The sequence below is a fragment of the Alternaria burnsii genome (genome assembly GCF_013036055.1).
Source record: "Alternaria burnsii strain CBS107.38 chromosome Unknown 693, whole genome shotgun sequence".
Taxonomy (NCBI): Eukaryota; Fungi; Ascomycota; class Dothideomycetes; order Pleosporales; family Pleosporaceae; genus Alternaria; species Alternaria burnsii.
Genome location: NW_024066117.1, coordinates 687,641 through 709,916, shown reverse-complemented (window position 1 = coordinate 709,916; position 22,276 = coordinate 687,641). Strand labels below are relative to the sequence as shown.

General features: G+C 51.6%; 7 protein-coding genes across 7 annotated transcripts; 3 read left to right on the top strand and 4 right to left on the bottom strand.

The window, feature by feature from the left end:
• Positions 1 to 1,163: 1,163 nt before the first annotated feature.
• Positions 1,164 to 1,573, top strand: GT037_007878 (uncharacterized protein; the record flags this gene model as incomplete). The annotated part of the gene is made up of 3 exons (XM_038932925.1): positions 1,164 to 1,200; positions 1,247 to 1,306; positions 1,374 to 1,573. The coding sequence occupies 3 exons, from the start codon at positions 1,164 to 1,166 to the stop codon at positions 1,571 to 1,573; spliced, it is 297 nt and encodes a 98-aa protein (XP_038784426.1).
• Positions 1,574 to 3,776: 2,203 nt separating this feature from the next.
• Positions 3,777 to 4,360, top strand: GT037_007877 (uncharacterized protein; the record flags this gene model as incomplete). The annotated part of the gene is made up of 2 exons (XM_038932924.1): positions 3,777 to 3,813; positions 3,864 to 4,360. The coding sequence occupies 2 exons, from the start codon at positions 3,777 to 3,779 to the stop codon at positions 4,358 to 4,360; spliced, it is 534 nt and encodes a 177-aa protein (XP_038784425.1).
• A 1,445-nt stretch (positions 4,361 to 5,805) lies between these two features.
• GT037_007876 (uncharacterized protein) lies at positions 5,806 to 6,429 on the bottom strand (the record flags this gene model as incomplete). The annotated part of the gene is made up of 1 exon (XM_038932923.1): positions 5,806 to 6,429. One exon carries the CDS (start codon positions 6,427 to 6,429, stop codon positions 5,806 to 5,808), a length of 624 nt encoding a protein of 207 aa, XP_038784424.1.
• Positions 6,430 to 8,361: 1,932 nt separating this feature from the next.
• Positions 8,362 to 12,913, bottom strand: GT037_007875 (multidrug resistance-associated protein 5; the record flags this gene model as incomplete). The annotated part of the gene is made up of 4 exons (XM_038932922.1): positions 8,362 to 8,513; positions 8,567 to 8,624; positions 8,683 to 9,799; positions 9,861 to 12,913. The coding sequence occupies 4 exons, from the start codon at positions 12,911 to 12,913 to the stop codon at positions 8,362 to 8,364; spliced, it is 4,380 nt and encodes a 1,459-aa protein (XP_038784423.1).
• A 1,706-nt stretch (positions 12,914 to 14,619) lies between these two features.
• GT037_007874 (ornithine aminotransferase) lies at positions 14,620 to 16,227 on the bottom strand (the record flags this gene model as incomplete). The annotated part of the gene is made up of 3 exons (XM_038932921.1): positions 14,620 to 15,579; positions 15,627 to 15,988; positions 16,038 to 16,227. 3 exons carry the CDS (start codon positions 16,225 to 16,227, stop codon positions 14,620 to 14,622), a joined length of 1,512 nt encoding a protein of 503 aa, XP_038784422.1.
• Positions 16,228 to 17,111: 884 nt separating this feature from the next.
• GT037_007873 (uncharacterized protein) lies at positions 17,112 to 18,026 on the top strand (the record flags this gene model as incomplete). Its single annotated transcript, XM_038932920.1, has 1 exon — positions 17,112 to 18,026. The coding sequence occupies one exon, from the start codon at positions 17,112 to 17,114 to the stop codon at positions 18,024 to 18,026; it is 915 nt and encodes a 304-aa protein (XP_038784421.1).
• Positions 18,027 to 18,113: 87 nt separating this feature from the next.
• GT037_007872 (meiotically up-regulated 190 protein) lies at positions 18,114 to 21,943 on the bottom strand (the record flags this gene model as incomplete). Its single annotated transcript, XM_038932919.1, has 3 exons — positions 18,114 to 20,416; positions 20,464 to 20,839; positions 20,885 to 21,943. 3 exons carry the CDS (start codon positions 21,941 to 21,943, stop codon positions 18,114 to 18,116), a joined length of 3,738 nt encoding a protein of 1,245 aa, XP_038784420.1.
• Between the last annotated feature and the right edge of the window lie 333 nt (positions 21,944 to 22,276).

Sequence of the window (22,276 nt, the reverse complement as noted above, 5' to 3'; positions counted from 1 at the left end):
TAACCCCGCCTTGAGCCTCGTGGTGTAGATCAATCCAGGTGCGCTTTCCGCTTCAAGCGCCCAGAAGCGAATACCGAACAAGTGCCGCGTTGAAGAGTTGGCTAGCGTTCAGCGTGTCGGAGTGTTTGGAAGTACACCAAACCCATGGCCATAGCACGAGCGATTCAGGAACCGGATAACCTGCAGAAATTTGATGTGATATGGGCTGCATTCAATGCACGAACCTGGAGATCGCAGGGCTGAGCGGTTCACGCCAGGAACACATTGATTGATATTGACACGCCCGCTCTGGGCAATCGCGTATGCCACCTCACTCATGTGGGTCTAGTTGGAGTCGTGAGCTGCCCTAATCCATCCCACGTTCCTTCGCTTAACGTTGCATTGCTGCGTATGCGACCTTTGCAGCTTCAGCACATGGAGGAGCATGGTGTCTAAGATGACGCGCTTTCAGATGGCATCTATACGGTACGGAAACGGCACGGCCCTTTGTCCATCTAACCGTAAGCGGGCCGAACGCCGATGGAACTATGGGCCAATCTGCGAGACACATCTGGCACTGCATCGGCCTTGAGAAACTAGCATGGCAGCATTTCTCGTCGTCCTTCAGTGCCAGCACATCGCTTGAACCAAGCTTAACAAGGTAAACATACTCAACACCAAAATTTATCCGTATCAGCTCATTGGTCTCCCCATCCCAAACTTGTGGTGCCGAAACCACGCAACAATCCGTCATAGTGTCTGAACCGGGTTCTGGCGGTCGTAATTTCTGCCTTGCCGCGTTCTGTTCTCGCTACCCCCGCAGTTGCTCGCTCAATGGTGTTTCTGCCGGCCAATTATGGCGGAAGTAGGCCTGCCAACGCAGCATAGCATCAGCCTGATGCTTTGTTCCCAAGCACATATGTGGTACGGCGGCTGCAGGCTGAATCTTTTTGAGAACAGTCGTGTGGCAAACGCGCTGGCCGGTTCCTACAGGATACCGAAAGTGAGGCTCTGATGGCCATGTCGGACTATAAACAGAGAAGGAAATATGCTAGAGCAAGTGTTCTTCTCAGCCTTCGCACACACAGTTGATCATCCAAATCCCCACTCATAAGGCACTACCCCACTCCAAACTTCTCGACAGCATCGCATTTTCACCGTCTCCCACGAACCCGTCTCGCAAAATGGCAGCACCGGAGAGTTACGTCCAGAAGCTTCAGCGTGCGCACACCACTGCTCTCGTAACGTCCCAGCTAAACGTCCCCAGATTACTGCGCCACAAACCAGATCGCCCAACCTCAGTTCCAGGATTACTCCGACCCACGAGGTAGGTAGCCACCCGCGCTCTACATGATGCCCCACCACTCTTATCTTTGACTGACTCTGCTGCCCAGGTATCCGGACAGCCTGGTCAAGCAGTGTCTTCATCAATGGCCGCGAATACAGAGCGCACCTCTGGCGAGACTACCGCTACCTCGAACAGTCCCGAGAAGAAGCCGCCGAGGTCGCTTGGAAGGCACTCAGTTCCGCTCCTCCTCCTACGAACGCAGCGCAGCGAACACAATTCGCCGGCACTTATACCACTTCTCGATAGATCTTCGATCATCCGGCATAACACACCAACAACACTCAGGGGCAACGGGCATATTGGGCTGCGCGTTTAATCGAAGGGTGCTCTTCCTGAAACCCCTGTTGTCTAAAACGTACTCGTCCTGTGTGCTTGTTGCGCCCTATATCGTCCGACTTACTTTTGCTGCGACCTATCTTCTTCTGATAGCTGGTTCTATACCCTTTTCTCTTTTGTATCAGGCCTCTTCTGTTCTCCAGCACCGCCATGCCCCCAAGTTGTATACCACTCTGCACATGTAAAACTGTGCCTGGCATGGCTTTCGACCGTTCCGCTCATTGTTCGGTACGAGAATATCGTCTCTTCTTTCTTTGGAGGGTTTTCTGCATTTTAGTACTTGATAAGTGGGGTTTAGGGCATCTGGTAGTTGGGTAGCGACATCAACCTGCCAGTCTTGCAGCCTTACTTCCCACTCCCTCCTTCAGAAACGGATGTAACTACACACTATCATTTAGCAAACGTCTCCCATAAACACCATGTCATCATGCTGACCTCCATCACGGATATGGTCATTGCTAACTAAGACAAATTGTTCGCAAGCGACATGCGATATGCGACCCAAATAGCCACCACCTATTCCAAAATTTATCAAGCGCCTTAGGACTGATGAACAAGGATAACCAGCATCCACCTTGACTCTGGTGACTGGCTGCATCGAGAACCCTACTCTGAGCAGTCCCTTGGTTTTGTTTGCTCCCCACATTACCATTTACATTCGAACTAAACTTGTGACAGCTGCTTAGAAGGTCGACATTAATGCAACGTACAAGGCTCACTGACGGATACTACATTAGTATAATCACTAGAAGTTCACCATCCGGACAACACGTACCCATCGCAACCTTCCTAATCAGCCTGCCCTCTTCTAAATCCAGCCATCATGGTGTCGGTAACGGCCAACATCTCAGCTCACCCATACGTCAATAGTACTATACTTCAAATGTCATATGCCATTTTGACATTCAAGTGACCACTTCCAAAGAAGCTGGATCTCTACTTGTCACATACTCAATCGACGCACCGTAATTCGTTGTCGAGCAACCTCTTATCTTGGCGCTGCACAGGGATAAAAGCACGTACTCTGCTTTGCCACACATATTATCAAGATCTGGTTCAACCATGCGCAGGTTGAGAACATAAGAGGGCGTCTCGAAAGCCTGGTTTCCGGGTTAATTAGTGTTCGATCGATATACATGCCCAGAAGTAACCTTGAGCCAGTACTTAGTATGATTTTTTTTACCATTTGCTCTTCGATGTTATATCGTGCTACCTTTTCGACAAGAGTTTTTTCTTTCAGGTAGGAGAAGCCTGCTGCTTGACGTTTTATCAAGAATACGAAGCACAGTCGATGAAAGAAAATATGTCGAATACCAAATCACCACTATGATGCGCATGGAGACAACTGCAGCCCCGTGTGTAAGGATCATTCGGAACTCAGACGTTCCAAGCGCCAGGCCGCAACATGCGACACCTTCTCGGTCTGATCCCCTTCCGCTGCATTCATGCCTTCGGCGATCATCTTGGCAGCCCACAAATACCCTATTGGCCGATTTGCAGTTTTCTAACGGTCCGGAAACCTGAGATGTATTGAGGCATTCCGAGGCAGAAAGTCTGGGGAGGCTGAGCTGTGGGGTGGGGATGACTGTGGGACGCTAATAGGTTCGCTTACGACGCTTTCTCTCCTCTCTCCATTCTCCCTAAACAACCTCTTACTACAAGTTGAGGAAACGCATAATGTTCTTGGGGAGCTGCGTTTCTAAACCACTGGCGTGATTATCGGCTTTTGTTCTCCATTCGTAAACGGAATTAGACACGAAACGTCGTAGCCGGCATCATGTCTATCTAGAGATTGCTCAAAACGTGCTCCACGCTGTGTCGCCTCGTCGCCATAACGGATGTGGTTACCCATTGGGGCATAAACGAGGCGCAGTAACTTTTGTCGTTTCGAGTTGGCGCCTACTTTGCCTGTGTCAAGTTCAGGATTCCCTTCCTACAGTCGAGATGGACATATATAGAGTCATGTATCGGATGCTGATATACATCTTCAACATCAAGGCAGTTGAAATATCTACATTACACCTGGCATTCATTCATACTATCAAGGGAAGACCATTAAGAGTTCATCCGATATACCATATACTCCAACGAAAGAACAAGAACGTCAAGCAAGATGGCGCCAATCTTCAAACTTCTCGCTTTTCTCAACCGTAAGGTCCTTACAACGAATGTTTTCCGTTTTTGCTGACTCCCTTGATAGTGTCACTCTATGCCGCAGCTCAGGGCACTCAGTTCATTACAGGCGAGTGTGCATCAGATGCCGAATGTGCCTCAGGCTGCTGCGGCTTCACATCAGCAAAGTGTGCGGCACCATTTGTAGCGAACGAACGTGGAGAGGGATGTGGTTTTGGCGACGCGCAACCAAATAACAATGCTTTGAACGGCGCAAGTGGCAATGCCAGTGCCGATGCGCAACCAGATGCAGCTGCGCCTGCTACACCTCCTGCCAACAGTGACGCTGGAGCTGGAGCTGGAGCCGCAGCGGGAGCCGGCACGCAGTTCATCACTGGTGCTTGTACATCAGACGCAGATTGTGCTTCGGCTTGTTGTGGATTCAAGAGTGGAAAATGCGCAGGTCCGGTTGTTGCTCAAGAGCGAGATGGAGGATGTGGGTTTGGGGATGCACAGCCCAACGATAACGCAGCGAAGGCATTGCAGGGACGGAGATTGGGGAGGAGAGGTGCTGCATACATGTGAGGAGAGCCTCGAACGAATAATTGTACTTCTAATCATGACTGCGTCGACTGGCTCGGCACATGTCACTCGAATGACTTCTGTATAATACTACAGAAACACGATCTGTAGCAAAGAAATAATGTCCAATATCTATTCGAAAGTGAAATCATCAACTATTATAAGTTTATTGTATTTCTGTCTTTGGAGTTCCGGCATGTTCTTTCAACGTTCTCATTGGTAGCCGTGGAGCTTGTCATTCCTACGACACTATCACTCAACATGAAAGTGTACGATTAGTTACCGAATCAGCAAATACAACGCAACCATGTTTCCTCTCAACTTGGTAATGGTGTTACGACATTCCATAATACATATGTTTGATGTTGACCTAGTTCAACGGAGATTGATAGAGCGATGCGTAAAAACTCGCCTTTTGACTTTTAAAAGCACATTTCCAACATGATTCAGGCCCATGGACCCTCAGCCTTGACCACTGAAAAGCAACTCTTATCAAGGATGGTCCGGGAGCACGGTAATTCTACGCGAAGCCATCACATCGAGATAGCGGCAGCCAGAAAACAAACATGGTTCACGCCATGTGTTGAGCGAATCAAGGAATAAGGAAAGGTTGGTTCGAGCTACTTGGAAGGGGGTGTTGATGAGTGTTTCAGTAAACGCAAACGAATATCAGTATGGCAATCTCAGCCACCCGGCTTACCCGCTGGAGAGCCGTGCTAGTCGGTAAGATGAATACGCGTATCAACGAGTAAGCCTTGGTGTCGTAGGTCTCTCCCTGTACCCTTATCCAATAAACAATTAAAGTTGCATGGTACAAAAATAGCACCTGACAGACGTTTGTCTTGCAGGTTCACGTGGTCTTGTGCAACTGATGATACTTCGACGGGGTTCAAGTTTGGTGAATATCTTTGTAGATGTCCGAGTCCACATATGTCATCTCGAAAGTCTTGCACATAACAAGGTCTGGTAGTTCTTATCAGCGTATACACGTATGCGATAGATGATGAGAGACGATTTAAAGTGCGTGAAGCAGCCTCATAACTGAGGCAAAGCTCGATTCTCTTCTCGTATAGCATACCCAGACAGGTGTACGCGACTAACATGTCTAACGCCCATTCATACTCCGGCGCTCCAATGCATGTATAGAATGCAACCCAGTAGAAAAGCCCCCATGTGTACGCCAAACCCCCCGAGTGACATGGAAAAACTCGATGCCGTGACACACAGAAAAGGCGGCAGAGTGATATGCACAGTACCGCAAAGGAAAAACAATATAACAGATGAAAAGGGATATCGAGAAAGGATGTTGTCCGAAGCGAAATATGCCGAAGTCGTGATTGTGTGCGGTCGAAGAGACGGGTGGTGGTTCTGCTCAGAGGGTTAGTAAGGGTACGATATAGAAGGATGGTGGAAGTGACGTACGATTGCTTTGCGGCAGTAGCTACACCTCAGTGTCCGTCGCCATGGGGGATCTCCTTTGATCGGCCATCGCCAGCCCAGACACCGCCACCAACAGCTCTCGAGATGCCGACACCAAGGCCTACAGCAGCACCTATTACGAGAAGAGCGATGATGATCTTAGCCCACATTCTCTGCTTGTTGGTCAAGTTTCGGAAGAAGGCACAACCACGCTTGCGTTGGTACGACTTCCGCTTGTCCAGGACAGCCTGCCTTGTGGGCCACATTGTGCATTCCTTGACGCGGCCATCGACGGAGTGTTTGGATGGCTGCTGTGTCGAGGCTACCGAGAGGGGGACGCCGCCCTCGAGGTCGTGCTCATGGACACCAACGCCGAGGTGTGTCTTGCTCTGGGGCGCGCTCTCGTTGAGGGAGTGGCGCGTCTCGCGGAGGGCCTCTGGGTGCTTGTAGAAGGCCGAGTATGGGTTGGAGGGGTCGGCCGCCCACTCTTTCTTGGCGGCGAGTTCGGCGTTGGCGGTAGCGGTGGCAGACGACATGGTAGAGTCGTTGGAGGGCGAGGAGCGGAGTGGTTGCGAAGGCGTGGTTAGTGGGCTGGGAGAGCGCAGCACGCTGGCGCCGAAAGTAACGGGCTCGTGCTTCTCGTTTGCTGCCATTGTGACGTAGGCAAGGAGTGTCTCAGGCTGGCAATGATGGGGCGCTTGGAATGCAAGACGTGAAGTGTGAGCTCGTCAGGAGACTGTTTGCAGTCGGGGTGATTGCGTCACGACAGGCGCAGCATGGGAACTCAGTGGTAATATGGCGACGGTGAAGGAGTCGTTCTGATATGGCTGCAACGGGAAGGGGGGATCGCCGTCGACGAGGAAGGAGCGAACAGTGCACCAGGGGAGAGCGTGCGTCGGGTGTGTGCTATCACGGGCACGTACAAGACAGCTGAAGAAGAAACAGATGGACGGCCTAGTGGAAGGAGCGTGTGTGTGTCGGGAGGAGCAGAGATATGAAGTGAATTGTGAAGTGCTCCCTCGTCGCTGCACTGCACGCACCCCAGGCCCATGCCGTCTGGTGGACAAGGTCTGTGTGAAAGCTGAGTTCAGAGCTAGGGTCAATCGTCGGGGCCGCTAGGCCGTTCGGAGCCTTGTCCCTGCAATATCATACCGGCTTGTCGCGCTGCGTTGAGCATAGCTGCTGGCTGACGTCCCTGATCTTCGTCGCCTCTCAACCTTCCACTCACTCGCCATCGCTTGCCATTGCTCTTGCACGTCCCAGCCCAGTGTCTTGTTCCCCCCTTGCTCTGCCCTCCCCTCTTCTGCCCTCATCCCCCTCATCGCCCTCGTCGCCCACGTCCCCCGCCACAGCACTAGCATTTGACGCCGCTGAAGGCCCGCTAGATTGATTGCAGCGTGCCTGGCAGGTCGTCGGCTTACATCACAAGGGGTTAGCAGCCTCGCAGGCCTAGATCCGTGCTGCGCGACTGGAGTTTGGCTCATCTTGGCTGTTGAGTCGCTAAGCCCCCTCCGGCTAAAGCGCGCATAAAACCTCTGCTGCATCCAATCTTTGGGCCGCCCGATGCACGCGGAGCACCTGGCCGCGAGCCTTGGTCGCAGCTTGTCTGTCATGCACCAGCGCGAAGCATTCGAGAAGGCGAAACTTTTTTTCTTGTTTCGCTCCCACGCTTGGAAAACACCGCACTTGTTGGTCGTTGAGCCCGTCTATTGAAATGCATAAGCCTACCGGAGAGACAGTCATCGCAGTTGTGCCTCTCGATCGATCTTTGAAATCGTCGATAATGATCCAACTGCTACTCTGGACGTGTCCGAATAGCCCACTGTTATCTTGACCAGCTAGCGGCGCGTGAAACCGCTACAGCACCCACTCGAGCGGCGCAGCAAACACAAAGGTAAAGTCTATGCAATCCTCCGGAACCCATACCAAAGCAGATACGCCGGTATACGCCCACGCGACGAACGATACGATCTGGAGACGGTAGGGGGAGCCTGAGATTAGATAACGCACGAATGATGAGTTGCCGCAACGAGGGTACTGTCGCTTCAACGAGCCGCGCACGTGCGTTCCGCTCAAGCCAACACCCCGCTAATGCAAACTGCTGGCAAGCATCGCTTGTCCTACAGAGCTACTGTTCCTAGTGACTACGGTATTATGATGCTGTCAAATGCGCGATGCGCGCCATAATAGTACCAACGCCTTCCCCCCCCCCCCCAGCCTGGCTACAATCATGTCATATGATCTCGCGCTTGCCGACAGCCATCTAGGCCCAGGCTGGCGCTGTATAGACTCGTCGATAGACTCTTCGATAGTTTTCTTTTCAAGCCTCCAACGTTCGTCAACAAGGTTATTTGTATTGAGCTGAGAAGCAGCCAGCTCTATGAATTATCACTTTTTCTTATCGCAAAAGTCCCCAATGCTGCCCGATCAGAAATGCCGCGCCGACGCCATGCCATGCCATGCGCAACTATCAAGGTGCGCGTTTGCTTGCTTCCTGCTACCCCCCAAGAATAGCCGCATCATTAGCCTACGCTCTGGGCCGTGTACCCGCCCTCGTCCAATCAAAACTCCGTCATCCCAAACTTCTAGTTCGCTGCACCTGCGATTTCTTCTCTCTTGATGCCGGATCGGTCGCACATGCCCTTGAAAATTCCACCTTGGTCGTAAAGATTTAGCGGCGAGTCGAGCTCTGCAATCAATCCTGCGTCCATGACGCAAATCCTGTCGTAGTTGATAACTGCCGCATATTAGTTGCAAGTCCGCATGCAGTAGGTACATCGATTCACTTACTGGTCTTTAGTCGATGGGCAATGCACAGCAGCGTCTTGCCCTTGAACCCATCCACAATCTGTTGTTGAACGTTAGCTCATGTGTCCTGTAGCACTGGTTGATGACGCAGTTCTTACCGTTTGCTGAATCTTGGCATCCGTCTCAAAGTCGACGGAACTAGTAGCTTCATCACAGACAATAATCTGCGAACCACGAACAAGTGCGCGAGCTAGAGCCATCAACTGTCTCTGGCCTAGAGAGAAGTTGAGACCCTCTTCCTCAACCACACTGTCGAGGTGTATCCTGCCAGAATGGTCGTCCATGGTTTGCTCGTTGGAAACAAGATCAGCCTGGCGCAAGGCCGACCAAAGCTCCAGGTCGGAATGTTCGTGGAAAGGATCCAAGTTGGATCGGATAGTTCCCTTGAAGAGCGTTGGGTCCTGTGGGATAATGGCCAGCTTTGAGCGCAGGTCGTGAAGACCAATCTTGCCGATATCCACGCCATCGATTACAATCGAGCCACCTGACAGCTCTTGCAATCGGAACAAAGCCGACATGATGGACGATTTACCCGCTCCAGTACGACCAACAACACCAATACGCTCACCAGCGCGGACGTGCATGCTCAAGCCCTTGAGCACCAACGGTAGCCCATCGCGGTATCGCATCTCCACGTTATCGAAGACAATCTCGCCGTGCTCGGGCCAGGTGGGCCGTACCTCACCCATGTGCAGAGGCGCTTCTTCCTCAAGTTGACTTCCGTAGTGATGGATGCGTTCGGTCGAATTCATGTTGTTCTCCACTTCAGCAAGCTGGCGGACTGTAAACTGAATCATCTGCACAATAGTGAGAATGTATGACAGAACTAAGCCAGCGATGCTAGGATCGACGGAGAACCGGCTCGTAACAACCAGGATACCAGTCGTGAAGACGAGCAGGATACCAACAATGTCTAGACGAACACTCAGCCAGCGTTGGTTGGCAAATGTAAGGTAGTAGGCGCTGTTCATGTCGTCTACGGCATCGCGAACCGACTTGGAGAATTGATCCTGTAGACCGTACGCACGGATGGTCGGGGTGCCCATGACGGCTTCGCCGAAGCGCGAGAACACTGTGCTACGAAGAACAGCTTCGTGGCGCTTGACCTCGCGAGCGGAGGACCGGTAGAAGGCTGCCGAGAACATGAACATGATGAATAGCGGACCGAGGGCGATGGCATAGTAGTAATAGTACGAGATGATGAGAATGAAAACACTGTCATCCACGTTAGCTCAAATCCTACCAGACGTTTACATCTGTAAACTGCACAACTTACGATATAATCATGGCGAGCGTCAAAAAGTACATGCGAATAGCATCCGTGATGGTGTTATCCATAACGTCAATGTCCTTACTAAAGCGATTCGTAATGCGTCCCAGTGGCGTGGTATCGAAAAAGGACATGGGCGCGCGGAGCACACGGGTGATGGCTCGGTGCAACATGACTTTGCCAGCTCTAGTACCAAAGATGGATACTGAGAAGGAGAAGAAGAACATGAAGAGCGCTTGACTGAAACCGAAAGCTGCGTATGCGCCAATGTATGCACCCTCGGAGTAACCAAATTTATCGGATGTCCAGTAGGATAGCCAAAGTGAAGTGACGATGTTGGCGCCTTGGGATAGAACGAGGAGGATGAAGACAAGTGGGCCGACCCAGATGCCGCCTCCGGCTTTGATGTACTCGATCCAGACTTCCCAGCTGACGCTCTTGGTTGCGCGCTCTTCCTGTTGCATCAACGCCGCCTGTTTCTTCTGTTTCCTCTGCTTCTTGGTGCTCTTGACCTCTGCTTCGACCTCGTCCTCATTGACTTCAACGTCCTTTTCCTTCTCCTCCTCCTTGGCAGTTGTGCTCATGACCTGTACAAAGTCCGCATTCTGTGCCATGAGGTTATCAAAAGTATCGATGGCCTTGACCTCTCCTTGGTCCACCCAGATGATCCTATCGCAACGGCTGAGTACGTGAAGCTGATGGGTAGCAAGAATACGGCACTTGTCTTTGAGCAGACCGCAGATGGCGTTGTCCATGATGTGACGACCGACGTGTGCGTCGACAGCACTCAGAGGGTCGTCCATGAGGATGATGTCCGCGTTGAAGTAGATGGCTCGAGCAATATTCATACGCTGCTTCTGGCCACCAGACACTGTGATACCACGCTCTCCAATCTCCGTCGCATCGTTATGCGGTAGCATGTTCAGGTCAGGGCGTAGGGCACAGGCATCCACGACCTGGTCGTACCATTTTCTGTTGAATTCCTTGCCGAAGATAATATTCTCTCGTACCGTGGCGTTTTGAATCCAAGCATACTGCGGGCAAAAAGCACGGGAGGCACCAAAGATGACCTCGCCACTAGTTTTACGCATGTCTCCTGCGAGAGCTGCAAGCAAAGAACTCTTTCCAGAACCCACGCCTCCGATGATAGCCACAAGCTCGTTTCGTCCAATGTTGAGGTTCAACCCCTTAATCTCAAAAGGTTTCTCCTCCTCCACAGCGATGGCATCGGAAAATGTTGTCTCACCACTGCTCTGTGCTAGCTTCGCATTGGCCTTGGTCTCCTTCTTCTCCTGTTTAGTCGGCTTCTTTCCTGGCGGTCCACCTGCCCCCTCTTCCGCATCCTGAGTAGGATGACGCTCCCAGGTGAAGTTTGCGCCCTTCAGCGTCACAGCGTCCTTGGCGTCATAATCCCACTTTCCACTCTCTTCCGCTTCTTCGGCTAACAAAAATTCTTGGATACGTTTGACAGAAGCGTTTGCGTCGATGACTTGGCCAATGACGAGTGGCAAGAAGTTGAGGGGGATACGCATAGAGTTGAACAAAGCTAGCGATGAGAAAATTGGTGCGGGATTGAGATTGCTGTTGACCTGGGAGTAGGTGATGAATGAGATCATTGAAGCGAAGACAGGCATGGACATTCCAACGGAAAGAACGGCATTTCGGATCGTGAGCAAGATCTGAATGCCATGAATCTCCTTCTGCCTGATCGTCTGAATGCGCTCTAAGAAACTCGTTTCCCATCCAAAGTACTTGACGAACCGAACGCCTTGCAGAATCTCTTGAGTCAAGCTTACACGCTGGTCAGTAATCTTGTTGATGGCAACCCTTCGACGGAACAGTGTCTTGACCGCGCGGCCAAGGAGGGGCATAGCAATGAGAATGAGACCAAGACCAGGGAGAGCGCTGTACGTCAGGTTGACAAGGAGCAGAGCAGTCGTAATCAGTATACCGACAGGAGCGGTCCAAATCATATGGAAGAAGCCGCTGGCTTGGTCGACACGGTAAGTGTCGGTGGACATCAAATTGACGATTCGCCCATTGCCCCAACCCTCACCGTCACCTGCCACACCTGCAGCAGTCTTGGGCGATTGCTGCTTTTTCTCCTTCTTCTTCAGTATCTTTTTATACCATTTCACTTCGGCTTCGCTTCCTGGCTTGATGTCCGGTGGTGGTGCCTCGAGAACAGCCTCGCCACCTGCTTTGGCTCTCCCTGATAACTTCATCGCCTTGTTGAAGATCAGTGCGATCAGGACACCCCTAGCTTCTCCACCAATCATCATACCGCGGTACATGAAGTGGTTCGTGGCTAAACTCTGCAAAAATTGCATAGCGGTGATTCCAATGACTAAACCGATACCCTCGCCGATGTTTGGCGCCGGAGCATCACTGCGCTCAGCGGCGTAAGCGCGAACAGCGAAGTTGATCAAGTAGCGTAGGACGAAAGGAGCGACAGCTTGAATGACGGATGCGGATAGTTGGCATGTTCCTCCAATAATGAACTCCCATTTGAATGTTTCGAACATGGCACCCAGCAGAGGCCTCTCCTTGCCTTCTGCTCTCCGTCTCTTAAACGCAGCTTCCAATTTGTTTGCTAAGACTTCTGCACTCCGGTCGGGGTTAACCGTCCAAATATCGTTCTTTTCCAATGGGCGCTTATAGCCCACTCTCATCAAGGGTTGCATCCATTGCCACGAAAGTCGACTGAGAAAGCCCGCAGTGTACTCCGGAGATACTGTGCGCTCTTTTGGAATCGGTGGTGGGTTATTCTTCAACAAATTAAGTCGTTTGTAAAATGGCTTCTTTTTCCGTATTGACTTCGTCGCATTGGATTCGCTATCGCTTGCCTCCGAGTACGCGCTTGTGCTGGACTGCAATCTCGCTAGCGCGCCTCTTGAATTGCTGTGGTCGTCTTGTACTTCGAAACCCTTTTCTTTGGGTTCTGTCCGTATCGGCTCGTACTCTGTCGGGTCCTCTGCTGCAGCTTGCGGATCTACAAGGCCAAAATCCTTCTCTTTCTCGTTCTCATCCAGCGATGACGTTGAAGGTGATTTCGCCATGGCGGCTTAGCGGCTGGTTTCCGAAGACCGAGAAAGGATCGCGGTGATCGTTTTGTAGGGCCGATGATGAGAAGAAAAAAAGCTCCGCAACCGTTTTCTTGAACGTCACTATTAAGTTGTAAGGTTGACGACCGTATTAGCTGTGAATGAAAGGAATGACCAACGCCACGAGGTGTCGCGATTTGACATGTTTGCGAGTGGCAGGCAATGACTAGTCTATATGCCCTCGGAGGCAGTCATGAAATCAGTGCATGCACCGCTCAATAGCTAGCGCGTGGTCCTAACGGAGATAAAATTCACCAATGAACGGCTTGTACGAATGGATGCACATTATAATCCGGGGTGCTAGCCTCAAGAATATTCGATTCCTTCGGGACATAATGCGACCCGATGTCCCGAAGAGCCTGATATTAGTACTGCAGCGACTCCACGACACTGCAGACCGGTGAGGAGAATACGCTTCGGATGACAAATGCGCTCTACATGGACGCGCGAAGGCCGTGATTTTGCTTTGGCGTCTCCTCGACTGTTGCTTTGAAATTGCTGCCAGTGGATTCGATGTCGTAAAGGCTTGTTGACACGATCGGACAACGGTGGGGCCATCGCTTGTCGATGAAACGGGGGCAAAAAGCATGGCCTAGGCCCGACATGCCGACATGTGGATTAGTCGTGCCCGTCACCTGGCTGCACGGACGAGGTTTCCCTTTAGCTGGGCACATCGCGACCATGACTGCAGTATTGGTTGAGAAACGGTATCCGAGCGTGTTTAGTGTGAGCTCCCGAACACACGAGGCTGTTTGTTGTTTGTTCGACTTGCCGGGCGTCAACCTTGCTAAGATTCATCTAATCCATTGATCTACAAAGTGGCAGTACGCATCCGCGATATTGCCATATGTTACATGTAACTCACAGCGCTTGTAAATGAAACGTTTCCCGCAGCCGTTGGAGCGCATGCAGCACAGAATGTCTGGCACCCCTCCCCTTCCGCACGCTTCGGACTAAGTATCGGTCCGTCGGCTCATGTGGGCGCACGTGGCTGCGAGTCCTGTGTCTGACGCATAGAAAACTTCTCAGTAGAAAGCTTCTCGGTGCTGAAAAAGTTCCGTAGTCAGTGTCGGTTGTCATAAGAGGCTGGAGGTTGTGCAAGCAGAGGGCGTAAGATGTGTAGTAGCCATCGATTACGCCGCGATACGGATCTTACTTAAGTACCTAGGAGTGAAGGACGAGGAACAACACCATGACCATGTCGCTATGCACCGAGCCAAGCCACCACATCATCTGAAGCACTCGATTGTCAAGTTGTAAAGCTCCGCCTCAATAGCTGGAGCCTCATCGCAAGATACTTAGAGAAGCTTGCTGTTGGGCTTCATCTCAATAGTGAGGCGTTACGTTGGAATCAGCACTAGCAACAGCCACAAGCGTGGATGCTGATGCGAGTATGCTTACTGCGCATTTAGTAGTGACGATGGAGAGTTTGAAAGAGGAGTAATCAAGTCAATGGTGTCCGATGCACGACAAGATCATGTCATTTCTTAGCATGATATCTAGTCCGTCAGATGCTCCGGAACCGTCATAGTGCCGAGCCTCGCGCTATGTAGACATTTCTGTAATGGCATAACAGCGCAAGTACAATCTATTTACAGGTTCGTAGCGGTCATAGCGTCGAAGCAATCTCATGGGGTATCGTAAGAAACTAAACCACGTTCCTAGTTGTCCACTCCGATGTGGACATTCTTCTCAAGTCCGACGGCTGAAGTGAGCACTTCCTTCTCCTTCTCACCTTTCAGGTTTGGCAGCTCCTCCATAGCCTCCTTGATGATGGACAAAGCTGACTCGATCTCCTCCTCAGTGATGACCAGCGGCGGCGCAAGGCGGATAATGTTCTGGTGTGTGGGTTTCGCCTGTCCGTCAGAGTCAGCACCGTCAATCTCTTTCATATGCATAATCTTGAGGGCTCTTCCTACCAGTAATCCCTTCTCTTTACAGAGCATGCAGAGATCCCACGCGCTATGTCCGTTCGTCTTGCTTTCGTCAATCACAATGGCGTTCAACAGACCCTTGCCGCGAATGATCTTGATCATGGGGTTGTTGATGTTCTTGAGACCCTCTCGGAACTTGTTGCCCAATGTTTCGGCGCGCTCAACCATGTTCTCTTCTTGAATAAGCTCAAGAGCCCGGATCGCGACAGCAGATCCAAGTGGGTTACCGCCATATGTTGAACCGTGAGTACCAGGCTCGATAGTAAGCATTACCTCCTTGGAGCCGAGAACGCACGAGACGGGGTACATGCCACCTGAGATAGCCTTGCCCAACAAGACCAAGTCAGGCTTGATGCCACTCCATTCATGGCAGAGCATCTTGCCTGTCCGCGCGATACCTGTTTGGATCTCGTCGCAAATAAGCAGGACGTTGTGCTTGTCGCAAAGTGCCCTGATTTCCCGAAGGTAATTGTCGTCTGGCACGACGATACCGGCTTCACCCTGGATGGGCTCGACCAGGAAGGCAGCCAGGTTCTTTCCATGCTTCTCAAATGCCTCTCGCGCATCGTCGATGTTGTTGTAGCGTATTGGCTTGCCAGTGGCGGGGCATACACTTCCAATACCTGGTAGGTAGGGGCCGTAGTTGTCGCGAGATTCGGGGTCGGTGGACATGGTAATTGCGGCAAACTACTATAGTGTTAGTTGAGGGTTGAAAGACCAGCGAGAATGCATACTGTCCGTCCGTGGAAGTTCTCCTCTACAGAGAAAACCAACGCCTCGTTCTGCGGGACACCCTTGACTTTGTATGCCCATTTGCGTGCGACCTTGACAGCCGTCTCGACCGCTTCGGCACCAGTGTTCATGGGCAGGATCATGTCGAAGCCGAACAACTTGGTGGCATACTCAGCGAAGCGCGGGAAGACATCGTTGTAGAAGGCGCGACTGCTGAGGGTTAATCGCGAAGCTTGCTCAGTGAGAGCCTTGACAAGCTCGGGGTGGCAGTGGCCCTGGTTGACGGCACTGTAGGCTGAGAGGAAGTCGAGATAGTGCTTGCCCTCAGGGTCCCAGACACTGCATCCGCTTGCTCTTGAGAATACTGGACTGTGTTATTCGTGTCTCCAGAAGAACACGTGTTGAGTGCATACCAATGGGAAGGGGGTGGTAGTTGTGCGCTGCGAAGTCGGCCTCTGATTTGATGGCCGCCTGCGACGACGACGCATGGTACTTGGAGGGATCTGGGGTGCCTGTAGGGTGGAAAGAGCGGGCTGTTGGCTTCAGGGCGGTGCCATTTCCATTCGCTGCAGCAGTGTCGTTGTGAATCGCGCCTGGAGCCATGATGGAGGACAGTGTTGATGCTAACGTGGGGTAGTGGGGAAGACTATCGTGGTTGCTCAGGAGTGTGAGTTGAGGATGCAAGAGACAAGAGCAGGCGCGGCGGGCTTCTTATTTTCAGCCTTGGTTGAGGGTTGTGCCGTGTATCGCCTCCAACTGTACTTAGGAGACAGCCTTCGTAAGAGCAACTGGTGTTATCGCCTCAAGATGCCTTTAGAGGAATGCGACCAACGAGCGCCTCGGTTGCGGGCGGGTTATGCATATAGCGCCGCTGCCATTGGCTCATGACCGCCGGAGGAACATGGTGCGCTCGTTTGCTGCGAGCGGCGACGGGAAAGAATCACGAGAATGCGCAAACAGGGAGGAATCAAAGTTTGGTGATGAGGTTGCACCGACGTGATAGACATGGCGCGTCGCTGCCGGTAAAACTTACCTCTTCTTCGTGTCTTGACGCGTTGCGCCATTTTCCCGCCTGCTCGAGCAATCACAGCATCGCAAACTCCGACAGCACCACCATAAGGTCGGCTCCGATAGCCTGTATTCGTCATGTACTGCCATGACTTTGTGCGACTTTCCGTGATACCACACACGAAAAGTCGTGTGCACAGCTACCATACAGTGTCTTACGTCCCCGCTCTGTTAGTTTATCGCGCCCCTGGAGGCTTGCAGCGGTGGGGGCTGCCGAAGACGGAACTGCCCAGGTGGTGTCGCTCGCAGCCACACCTAGAAATGCTCTAGGCCAACAGCAACCATCTCAGACAGCAGCCCTGCTAACAAACATCTTCCATCGCATGTCTCAACGTACACTCGGCCGCACACTATCCGTACTTGCTACAGTCCGTCCATCGCGAATTGCAATCCCCTCAACTGTCTCACCATACACCACCATGTCCACCTCCATCAAATTTCCAGCTAACAAAGCCTCGCCAATACACTGGATCCTCGACTGGGATGGCACCATCACCAAAAAAGACACATTAGATGCCCTCGTCAACATATCCGCCGCCGCCAATCCTGATTTCCCCACCCAGGACCGCTGGAACGATGTCTCGAAAGCTTACATGAACGATTACACAGCTACACTATCCCAAGTCGCGCCGGACGGCAAGCTACCAACCACAATATCGGGGGAGAAGCGCCTTCTTGCCCAAATGAAACCCGTAGAACAGCGTAGTCTCCACCGCGTATCTTCATCCCGTGTCTTCGCCGGCTTGACGAAGGAAGCTATAGACGCTGGGGCAAAACAGGCTATCGACTCACGTGCGGTAGAAGTACGGAATGGTTTCCTCGGATTCTCCAAGCATATTCGTCATGACCGCGTGGACGATGGTTTGACGCTTCTCAGTGTCAATTGGTCGCGCCACTTCATTCAGTCCTGCCTTAGTGCCTCGGGTACGGTTGATCTACCTAGCAACTCTATCTTCTCCAATGAACTTGAAAACATAGAGTCTGGAGACCCATCTACGGGTGCCATCGTCCCAGCTGCCCCCGATTGTGAAAGCCTCGTCATGTCTAGCGGAGACAAACTCGAGGGAATGGAGCGGATGCAGGAGCTGAAGGGCCGAAAGGTGTATGTAGGCGATAGCTGGACAGATATCGAATGTTTACTGGCAGCTGATCTGGGTATTTGCATTCGAGACAGCCCCATGGGAAGTTCACAGGCAAAACTTGCAGAAGCATTGACAAGATTAGGCATATCATGTCTGCGATTAAAGGACTATAAAGACGCTGACGAGTGGGGTGTTGTATGGGCAAGTGACTTTGCGGAGATTTATGACTGGGTTGAGAGTAAGCCAACCTAGTACTTCATTACAAATGAATACTATTAGTGTACATAGGACCGTATGAGTTAACGCCGGACGCGCACGCTATGTGATAAGAACATGGTCTCAAGCCTCTGTCTCAACACCCCCTCCACTCCTCTCGTGGTGATGGAACATGTTTCCCACTTTCTTCTTTCCACGGTCGCCGACATGCTTCATCCAGGCTAATGTTCGTGGACCCTTCCACTGCATCATGCCCCTGTTCTTACGATGTAGCTGGTGCATATTCTCCTTGTAATCTTTCATCTTGCTGACAGGACCACTCTTGCCCTCCATGCTCAGCTTCGAGTCGATTCTTTTGCCACCGTCTTGGAGAAAGTCTGGGATGAATTTCTTACTACCGCTCTCGTCCTCACCGTCGTCTTCCGAATCCGAACTGTCCGAAGATGAGCTGTCGCTTTCGGTGTCCTTGTTGTCGTTGATTCCAGGTTTATCGCCATCTGAATCATCCCAATCGGACCACTCCTGATCATTGGTGACATCAAGAACCTCCATGACATTGGTAATGTGCTTGTCGCCTTTTGCAAGTTTCTCGTGGTATCCTGATAAGCCAGACCAAAACGTCAATGTTACTTCGATCTCGCCCAGCTTCTCACCATACGAATCAAGCACGTTATTTTCTGCGCGCTCCAAGTCACCTTTCCAGATAGTGACGCGTACTGTCTGCTCCTCGTTATCGGAAATATCCTTGAGCCATAGGATACCAAAGCCTGGGGTGTGGTCTCTGAAAGTAGCATCCTGTCTAAACTCGAAGACAAGAGGCGCACAGTAGCGTGCCCGCACAGGGAGTCGAATGCATCTATCCTTCCTCGAAGTCCAGATAGTCTGTCCCTCTTCTGAGTGGACCTTACCATTCCGTCCTCGCGAGTGAAGCTTTGCGCGTTCTAATGGCGTGCGGACTTTGAGTCGAAGGGGCTTTAGGTCCTCCGGCACGTCAATAGCTTTTACAGAGGGTTTGATATCCACAGTTCCGTAGTCCCAGCCCAGCATATTTCTTGGTAATTGTACTTGCACACTTCGGAAGACCATGGAGATTCTTATGCGGCCATATCCTACACCTCCAGCAAGGGGAAACATGTGATTGATCTGGCTGCGCTTGTGAAATACTCTTTCCAGAGGCAGGTAGACAATACCGAGCAAGGCGTCGTCTTCGTGTATACGAGCATCACGAACGGCAATGTGTACTTCGGTATTGCGAACATCTCGAACGAAGCGCTCGCAGCCAGCGTTGAAGAACGGCTTCGAGTTCTTCGGCTTGGTGCGCGTTTTGAAGATTTTCTTGTGATTGAGAATGATGGTGCAATATGCGGAGGGTAAGCTGTCGCCTTCCTCTTCTTCATCTGTTGCCTCTGCGTTCGCAGAATCTTTTTGTTTGTTTAGCGTTTCCAATTCCAAGCCAGTAATCTGGTGGATCTGGATGCTGAGGATACCTGACGGATAGTCTTCAGAAGGTGGGGACGCGATGATGAGTTGATCTTGGCGGTTCTTGAACTCTTCAGACTTTTGCTGTTCCACTTCGTTTCGGTGATCCTCGCTCGCCTCCCGAAGTTTGTCCTCTGCCTCCTTGTACATCTTCTTTTTCAACTGGTCTATGTTCTCAACATCGGGGTCTTCGTCTTGCATAGCAAGCTGGTCATCGGTGATTCTGGTTTTCGAGAAATAACCCAAGCTCCAGCTCAGTTTCCCAGGCATGTCATTTCCGCTCTTGAGCGCTCTGAAACCATCTTCTCTGTCGTGCATTCTTCCATTCGTCTCATCACTCTTCATCAACTCTTTGAGGTCCACCTCTATACGTCCCAGGTCGTCGTCAGCAGTGGAACGGTCGGAATCCCACAACTGCAGCCTTAGCTTTTCATCTACGTTCAACTGGTCAAAGGTGACACAGATAAAGCAGTGTTCGTCCCAGTGGGGATTCATGTTTTGCTGGAGAACACGCGTCGACCAAAGCGGCTTTCCGAACTTGGCCCATCCCACGCTCACATAAGGGTCTGCAGAACCACCAAAAGGACCTATCTTGGTATCGCCCTCTTTGAAGTCGAATGCGTATTTGATACGCACCATGATAACACCCTGTGCGACTGTATCCTTCTTGAAGTCGTCGCCCATCATCATATCTTTGAGGTCCAAGGTAAGAGATTTGGGTGCGACATACTCGGCCAGTGCTGCATCCATGGATGATTGCACGAAGCTTGAGATTAGAGGCACGTCCATGAGATTTGGTCCTTTCTTGATGAGTGGTACACACGATAGCGTCACTTTGGGCTGGCCCATGAAGGCCATGGTACAGATTGAAAAGAATGGAGGATCAGGACAGAGCTGCAGACGGAAGCGCATAACGCCAACTACACCAGCGAGATCGACCCAGACAGCTAAAATGTGTAAGTAAATGAGTGCCATCTGGGATCGCAAAACTTACGTATCTTGATATTGCCTGGCATGTAAAATGCCAATAATAAATGAGCATGTTTGGCGCGTGACTTGATACCCTTTCCTGTGGATGGTCTGTATGCGAAGGCAAGTTCCACATTTACGAAATCTCCATCTTCAGCCTCCATTGTGTCCTGTTGTGGTTGGTCATCTTGGCCTTGGCCGTTATCATCGCTATCCTCGACAGTCCGGTCGCCCTTCTCTTGGTCAGGAGACTTCAAGTTTCCATCGGAGCCTACAGATCTGGCAGCCCCGCCTGTAGGAAGCCATCGGACACCAAGGATGCGAAGGGCCTCGCTACCTTGACCAAGGTCTTCAACAGCGACCATACGAACCATACTGGGGAGAGAAGCTTGCATGACATCCTGCAAAAGTTAGCTTGTATACTGAGTGTGCTGTGGATTCTGTACCTCGAGTGTATCTGAAATGCTGGTAAACAGATCCGGGTTGATCAATGGCCATATGGACGCAAGTAACGAGTTCAACCACTGCGTACTTTCAGCAGTCTGAGTCTTGGCCAGTTTCTGACCTCTTTGTCTTTCCGCCTGCCAGACCTCAGCATCCCACACATTCTTGATCTTGTTCTCTGACCACTGCCGCATGAAGAGTATGATGGCCGCGGAGACGACTGCCATAGTGCTGAGTTCAGTGGCCTTCCACAACTGTCTTCCCCAGCCGGTCGCGTGGCGCGTAGGCCAGAACAGTGTGTTCACCAACATCAAGCTGATTGCAGCTGCTCCCACACCAACAGTTACAGCCTGCATATAGACGGTTGTGATCTCGCTTCGTGTCCTATCGAAGGACGGAGGCGGGAACAATGCCTGCATACCAATATGTGAATCCTGTGATTCCTGCCACTCATCATTGAGATGCTCGTCACTCTTATTGATGGCGTCCTTGCCGGTCATCGTGCGTGGATCTGACCCTACGGGTGGTGGATTCTTTGCAGTGCTCTTCAGCTCTCGGTCTGTGTAGTCGTGGATTTGAATAGGTAGATGGGTAATGGGATCCGTGACTTCTCGATCTGCACCATCGGCTTTGAACTTCTTCATATCCTTCCGGGCCTGCTTAGGGTCTGACGAGGACATGCCGTCCTCTGTTGTGTCCTGCAATCCATCGTCGCTGTCCTGGTCTTTCGCTAGATTCTGATCCTTCTTCTCGGGCGTGTTCTTTCCGGCGTGATCGTCTGCAATTGGCTCGTCTAGCTCGATGTTCTTGTTTCTGACTGGATATGGTCCATTGCCGTCGTTATCCAACTCTACGTCTTTACCATGTCTGAAGACGTTGACGGCGTCCCCCAGCCGATCTCGTGTGCTTGGTTCGTTACTCGCGCCATCTGCATGGCCGTATGCTTCTTCTCTACGCTGCTTCTCTTCGCGGTATTTTTGGACTGTGGGTATTGGATTATGCGCATTGTGCGGCCGTCGGTAGTTTCTACGCTGGGCGTCCACGTCCTCGACGCCGGACATGATGGAGCAGTGAGTAGTGACTTGCGTCGGTGCTGGTCAAGGTCGTTCGTAGCGAGGGGCTGACCTGTGCAATTAGTGGTTGGCGGCGGGGTAAAGTCGTGAATTCATTAGCCGTGAGAGATCGTAAGTCTTGGGAAGCTTCGTGAAACCTGTCGCATTGGGAGGAAACAGGAAAAGCGCAAAGACAGGGACTGTTATGTTCTATTCACGATTGACGTAGGTACAAGCAAGGGAGCGTCGCATGACCTGTCCTTGAAGCTCCACTTGGCACGCTGCACGCGAATCATTTACAGCTGCAGGGCCGAAGATCCGTGATGAATAGCAGGCCCCGTG